Here is a 7,488-nt window from a genome sequence, read left to right as displayed (position 1 = left end):
ATACGCCAATTAGCACAAATGGTAAGTTCCGACAGTGCCTACAAGTGTGCCTACTGGCCGCTAAATGGCAATACCGGTTTTATATGTATACACCTGGTACGTAAGTACCAAATTTTTCGATTTAAAAAGCTGCAATTTAAAATTGATCGAATTTAAGAGACTTACGGGCTATCGAATTGTATATTCTCGATTTTTCGGGTATACTAGATTACAGGATTATATTAGATTATACGAGATTACATAAGATTATATGAGATTTCACAAGATTATAGGGATTACTCGGAATTACTTCAAATCTCAAAAGATTACACAAAATTAAACAGGTTTAAAATTGAAAAAAAAGATCAGAATCACTAATAATATGTGAGACTGTTTCGTATATTTACAAAATCTAAAGATTTAATCTCGGAATTAATGCAAAAATATAATTAGCATTCAAAAGTTTTTTTAAGTTGTGTTAAAAATTATGTATCTGAAAACAAATTGCGTATGATTTTAAGAATATAAATGATACCAGTCATGTTTGATTAAGGATCAAATTTTGTATGAAAAAATGTAAGACTTACAAAAAATAATTATTTTAACAATATTTTTTGTAATTGCGTTTTCTCTTGCCGTCATTTCTTACCATTTTTTGTTGCATTTTAATAAATCATGACTTATTTTTAAAAAGTTGCGTTTTTCAAAAATACATAATGGTCTCAACACTTTCAGCCAAGAAAAATTTACTTTTAAAATTGGAAGCAGTATATTTTCTTGAACAAAATAAGCCAACATCTATCTTAATTTAAGCATTTTACACAAATTGGTAAGAAGGGATAGTAAAAAAAAATCATTTGCAACAAATATTGTTAAAATAAATGTTTTTTCGTAGTATTAAAATTTTTAGATTAAAAATAATTTTTCTCATTTCAATAGCATCATTATTAATATTATTTTTTGTTCTTAATATCGTAAAGAAACTATTTTTTCAGAGATCTGTTTCTGCAACTATCTTAAGTTTTATACTTACTTGATTGAACAAACAATTAAGTTTGAACTTATTTTTTTTTATGACAATAACCATTTTTAATTGCATATGTTTAAATATTCTTCTGCCTAGTGATATTCAAACGAAACCCGAATTGTAATGTGTCAAGATCCCAAAGTTGTTTGAATAAGATTTTTCATACATTTAAAAAACTGTATTTTCTCAGCAATAAAGTATATTTTTAGAATTGTATGTAGTATTAAAAAAATATGTTCTAAAATTCATGCAACTACCTCATGAATTTGACAATTGCACCGTGAAGAGGGTTAAAGGAAAATATTCTAAGAAAGGTAGAAGAAAATGAAAACGAAAAAATGCAATAATAATTTAGCGAAACAGATATAAGGAAAATAAAGTCTTATAAAGGTACTAATATCAACTAACTTATATTTTTGTTCTAAAAACTTTTTTTGTGAATGCACATATAGTGCCAAAAAACGCTTAATCTCGTGTTTAATAGGGATTACATTTTATATAATACTTATGACACAAATATATAATAAGAAACTTTATTCTTGATTTTCGACATTATTTTACCATCTAAATGGTAGTTTTGATTCCAGTTAAAGAACATTACACTGGTAATAAGTCACGAAACGCACAGGTGAGGGAAGATGCGCCAAGAGCTCGCGTTGAGCAGGAACTGGAAGCTATCCGATATCAATCATACGTACAGCAACAGTTAGTATATATTTTTAATTTACAAAAAAAAAAAGAGAAACTTATTTGTAGCACTTTATACTCAAAAAAGTTTAAAATAAATGTTGCCAGGGAGGAAAGAGATGCTCTCGTAGCAAGGCAAATAGCATTAACTCTGGAGCGAGAGGAACAGCAAAAGGAACGCGAATTGCGGGAACGAATGAGACTTCAGCTTCGTCTTGACGACGAGGCCGCACAAATGGAAGCCGAGCGTGAGATTCAACGACGTATTCAAGAAGAAAAAGATCAAGTTCGTACACTAGAAAATATCTTAGTTAATAATTCAAAAATAGAGTAAATTATTTTTATTATTATTTATAATCCAGTTTAAAGTACAATTAATATTTACTTTGAACAGTTATAAAACTTTTTATTTTTCCTTACTTACTTTTAATACAAAACATTAAAATTTCAAAATTGTACATCAATAATAAAAATTCTAATTGGGAAGCTTTAAGACTATATTTTTTAAGTGGAAGCTGTCTAAAGTGAAAAACTCAGTTGTAAGCTGAGAGGCCATCGAAATATTGCGCCACACGCCATTACGAATTTAAACCGCGAGGAAAACCGAGACTGAAATATGTCGGGAAATTTTTCGCATTTTATAATTTGTACGTTTTTTAGCTTGTAAATTGTTGTTTAATACAAATTTTCCAAAAATTGCATGCTCCTTCCAACAATATACACTGGAACTTGGATTAGAACAGGCAAGATTTAGGCCGTTCTGTATATTGCGTAATATTAGGAAATGGTTCACACGCCACTGGCTGTTATCGTTTGGACCGTCTGAATTGAGTGTCAAGGCCAGGGCAACCAATGCCCGAAGCCGTTCTTCATTCCAAGTTTCACTGCATGTGGGCATTCACGTGAAAAGGGCGTCCTTGCGCGGGTTCTAGCTTTGTAAATGTCCGCGTTTTTATAACTCCAGGTGAAAATTATTATTTTCCTTTTTGGATATAGGTTTATGCTATGACCTACAATTAATCTTTTGACACTGTTCTCATGTACCGAAAGCTTCTGGATATGGGTATATTTCACGTTCGAAGAAAAAGTAGAGCACGTACACTTATGGCACTTGTTAGGTTTAGATGCTTTGAAATATTGAGCTATAACCATTTTAAGCTTAATAGAAAAGTGAGCTTCCTCATTTTATTTAAATTCAATATAATAAATAATGATAATATTTGTTGTTTTGCGACTTTTTCTGTCAAACTAATGTAATAGTTTATTAGTATGCGTCAGTTTGACATCTTATACATTTTTCTTACCACTTCTTAACCCTTCGATGGCACACTGGGGTCAAAAAGAGCCCAGACATGAAAATTCATCAAAAATCTATTTGAATTTGATATTTCGGCCCTGTCACCTTAGCCACGTACCCCCTCAAAACCTTAAAAAAAATGTGATTTTTTGCTATTCTGTAACTTCTACCATTTTTTTTTCATATTTAAAATAAATTTTGAACCAAATAATCCACATCATTGGACCATTTATTATTGTATGTAATACATGCAAAATTTTAAAATAAATTATATTTTACGATTAGTTTCAACATTCTAATTTATTTATTTGTGCAAATTTGAATTCATATACTTTAAAGGTTCACTCTATCTCTCGCTTTATTTAAAATCCTCAATTTTGAACAGTTTAAATATGTATGTGAAATCGCTTTCAATTGCAAATTTTCGAATTGCAAATTTCACAATGTTGTAGTTACAAATTCAAAATTTCAGGACGATTTCGCTATTAAATCTTTAAAATTTCACATTAAAAAACTAGATATAAATATTTGTTGAAGATTTAGGTGAATAAGTAATTTAAAATGAAAAATATTTTACTGGAAAATTTCAAAAATGAATAATAATTCTAACGGAAGTGATAAGAATTAAACGATTTGAAATTGAAAAAATTGAAAATGGTGTTTAAAACCAAAATATAACAAATTAAACTGTGTGAAATTGATACCTCAGTAATTGTATAATTTCTGTAATTTTTAATTATTACAAATTTAGAGTTTTGAATTTTTATGTTGAACGTTAAATGTTCTTATTGAACGCTACATTTTCAGAGTTTTTTAGAGGCTTTGACTTGGAAAGATTCAGTTTTTAATTTTAAATTGTCAAGTTTTAATCTCTTTGAATTTAAAATTATTCAAATTCAAAAGTTTAAAAATTTTAATTATTAGATTTTGAGCGTTTTCCATTAGAAATGCTACAATTTCAATTCCTTCGAGTTTCAACTGATCTTTAAACACTTCTTTTAAGGAATGATACAAGTTCAATTCCATCTCATTCCATACGAAAGACTTACATTTTTCAGAACTGAGTTTATTTGCACAAGAAATAAGTCAACATTAAATATTTTTTTTTAAGTGGAACAAAAACGTCGCATAGTGGCCGATTCTGGATTCAAGTGTTGATAACTTATGTGTAGTGTCAATTTTTTATTATTATTATTACACCATTAAGCCATTTCCCTTTCGGGGTAGGCGTGACTCACTCGGTATAAGAAAGGAGTAGTGTGTGGAAGGGATAAAGTGTTTTCAGATTGATTCAGAATTCTCGTGTTTTTTATGTAAATAACACGTTCGTTCAGCAACACTGCTCCGACCCAGTTTGCTGATCATTCTCTCTAGCAATCACCCCAAGCGAAGATCCTCACGAAGTCGTTATGTAAGGTGCCCCACTTGGGTCCTTTAGTGGCCAAGGTCTTTTGTTTCAGGCGTCATTCACTCTACTGACACTCTTTTTATTAACTATTTGCCGGCATAGTTTCCTGTCCTGGCATACTTCTCTAGCTTCTTTTATGTCCATACATTTTTTCATGCAGGCTCTCGTGTTTCTGTGACTTCTTATGTCTCTTCTAACCAGGTTCTCATTCACACATTCTAACCATTCTTTCCGGGGTCTACCTCTGGGCACGTTGCCATTTACTTTACCTTGATACACTTGTTTCGTTAGTCGTTCATTTGGCATTCTCTCAACATGTCCGAACCATCTTAACCGATTTCTTTCCCATGTGTCAAATAGCGTCTCTTCTGCATCACATTCTTTTAGAATTATCTCGTTACTTACTTTGTCCATCAGAGGTTTCCCGCATATTATGCGCATAAATCTCATATCAATTGCGTTACTTTTACTCTTATCTTTTTCTTGATAAGTCCAAGTCTCGCTACCGTATAGTACAGTCGGTACAAATATAGAATTATCTAATTCCTCATCTATCTTCCCGTCTCTAGTAAATAAGCTACCAAGGTATACGAACTTACCAACTTGTTCAATTCTCTCATCATTTAATAAAGTATTGCACAGTGTTATCTCACTCTTTCCTTCGAACACCATAGTTTTTGTTTTATTTTCGTTAATTTTGAGGCCCATGCTCTTCATGCTTGCATCTAGTTTATTCAACATTCTTTGTAAGTCTTCGATAGACTCTGCCATAAAAACCTTATCATCTGCGAACGCTAACACACGTACCCTTACTGTTTCTAGATCCACACCCTCTTCGTCGAAGAGAGCCATTCTTAAGCACTTGTCCATAAATAATATAAATAACCATGAAGACATAACGCATCCTTGTCTAATTCCTTGAATAATATCGAAACAGTCACTCAATTTCCCATTAACTCTTACACTCGCTTTGCTACCTGTATATATTGTTTTTATAGCTTGTAGGAGCCATCCATTGACTCCGTACTCTTTCAGGACTTCCCAAAGTTTACTTTTGATCCGATTTAAACCGCTCTTTTTTTTTTAATACTTGTGAATACTTTTAGTTTTTAAAAATACAGCCAGAATTAGGTTTCGATTTGTCAGAACGCTGTCTAAACTAAAAAACCGCCGGAAATCATCATAGCCAGTCAACTAAAAATACCCGTACTGAGCGCCGGTTATAGATGACATCAAAATGACAATGAGATTGTAAAATAAGTAAAAAAAAGTACCCCTATTTTTTGTTTTGCCATTTTTACTTATTTTCAAAAAATTGTTTAAACAACATATAGCAAAATGAAAAAAAACTAACAGTACCATTTGATTCTACGGGAAAAATCACGACGAAAATGTATATGACGTTTTTTTGTTAGAGCTCGTTATGTTAATGTAAAATCGTTATAAACAATTTCGTCGTACAAGGGCAAATAGAGAAATCATATCCGGCCACGATTTCAAGCCACTCAAGTCTGCGAAAACTTTATCAATGTATACCAGCATTGAAAACACAATTCCTTTGAATTTTGCAGAAAATGTTTTAATATAAAAAGTGGCTTTTCCGCATAGAATGAATTTGGGTAAAACCAAAATCACCTACACAGTTGTATACGGCATAGCAAAATACAGTGAGACTCTTCTATAGCCTTCCCTTCTATAGCCCTTCCGAGAATTGAAGCCGCCCCGCAGGTAGGTGTAACAGGAGTTACGCGGAATCGGTTGTTGTTACTCAGGGAGCACTCAGGCGTATAATAAAACAAAAGCGGAGCGGGTTATAATGAGTTAGTTCCCATCCACCGTCAGCCCCAAAATCGGCGCTTGAGAACAGTTTCACTGTACTTCGAAAACGAGATGATGAGTTTGTTGGCGACAACTACAGAATTGGTATTATGTTAGGCATCATCTTCCTGTTTAGGGGCGAGCCTAAGAGCGAAGTAGCCACAAAATATTTTACAGCGAGTTTACGGACGTATTGGTGAAATATTTCCAATCGGATTTGTACGAAGTCTTGAGAAACAAAAAGTTGCTCGATCTTGGTTCGTGTGGCTTGCATACGGTGCATGGAGCTCTCAAAACTGAGTGGAAATTTATCGATTTCTTGAGAGCTGCGTACGATCTGTACGTCGATCTGCTATTGCTCATGCATAACATTATACAGAAGTTTATCAAGCCAGAAATATTAGGCGAACGCAGTGTTACGGTTCTGGACGTTCTGGATGTTTTAAACGGATTGAAGGATTTGACGTGTCTCGAGAAATTCAAGTTCAAAAACCAGTACCATGAGAGCTACAAAGCTATCGCCGTGAAGCCGCTTGAAAGATGCCACTCAAATTCGCTTTGGTGAAAGGTCTTTCATGCTTGATTCGTTCGATTATTCTTCTCGAAAAAACATCACACGAGAGAGATTAAATATTGTTTTACATAAATACGTAGAAAGTAAGCAATTTCAGATTCTACAGCGGACACGGTTGAACTCGAATTCCGATGAATTTGTTCGAAAGAAAGCACGGAAGAGTAGATGCGCTCCTTCAGACGAACGTCGATACGCTTGAACCATTTATGGATAAAAATAATGTATGCTTATCGTCCGGAGAACCAATAGAACTTGTTGCTATTCGTAAAAAAATCATTTTTTCGCACGGCAATGCAGCTTTAGAACGAGGGTTCTCTTTTAACAAAGAGTGCCCGTTCAAAATATAAGGAAGTTTGTATTCAAAATCATGAACTGAAAGAACAAAATGCGAAGCGTTGATTAAAAAACCGAATTGCTTACACCAAATATTCGATATGAAAAAATTATTATATATAAGGAATCTGTGATTCTTTAATATATAGTCTTATGTTTTGAAAGTTAAATATATAATATTTATTTACGGCTTAACCTTTTTCTGTTTTTATTAAACAACCCGGAAATGTTCTGAAAATGCCTTAAATCCCGTACGGACATATTACGAGGGTAGTTCAATAAGTCCTTAAAATGACCAACATATGGCGCGCGAATCGCTCCAAATCATCTGTTTTCAGTCAGCACCACTCCCGACTAGATATATG

At 32.8% G+C, this 7,488-nt stretch overlaps 1 protein-coding gene across 2 annotated transcripts in view; it reads left to right on the top strand.

Moving 5' to 3' along the window:
- Positions 1-7,488, top strand: part of LOC117176171 (trichohyalin) — an 11,396-nt gene that overhangs the window by 2,577 nt on the left and 1,331 nt on the right. Inside the window, exons 3-4 of one of the 2 annotated variants that reach the window (XM_033366266.1) lie at positions 1,594-1,711; positions 1,802-1,979. In XM_033366266.1, the coding sequence (XP_033222157.1) occupies positions 1,594-1,711; positions 1,802-1,979 (296 nt within the window). Of the gene's footprint in view, positions 1-1,581; positions 1,712-1,801; positions 1,980-7,488 lie in introns of both variants that reach the window. The other variant, XM_033366265.1, reaches the window with a different exon arrangement.

This window comes from Belonocnema kinseyi, chromosome 7 (genome assembly GCF_010883055.1).
Source record: "Belonocnema kinseyi isolate 2016_QV_RU_SX_M_011 chromosome 7, B_treatae_v1, whole genome shotgun sequence".
Lineage (NCBI taxonomy): Eukaryota > Metazoa > Arthropoda > Insecta > Hymenoptera > Cynipidae > Belonocnema > Belonocnema kinseyi.
Note: the sequence above shows the minus strand (reverse complement) of the source record. Positions and strands in the feature narration are given on the sequence as shown.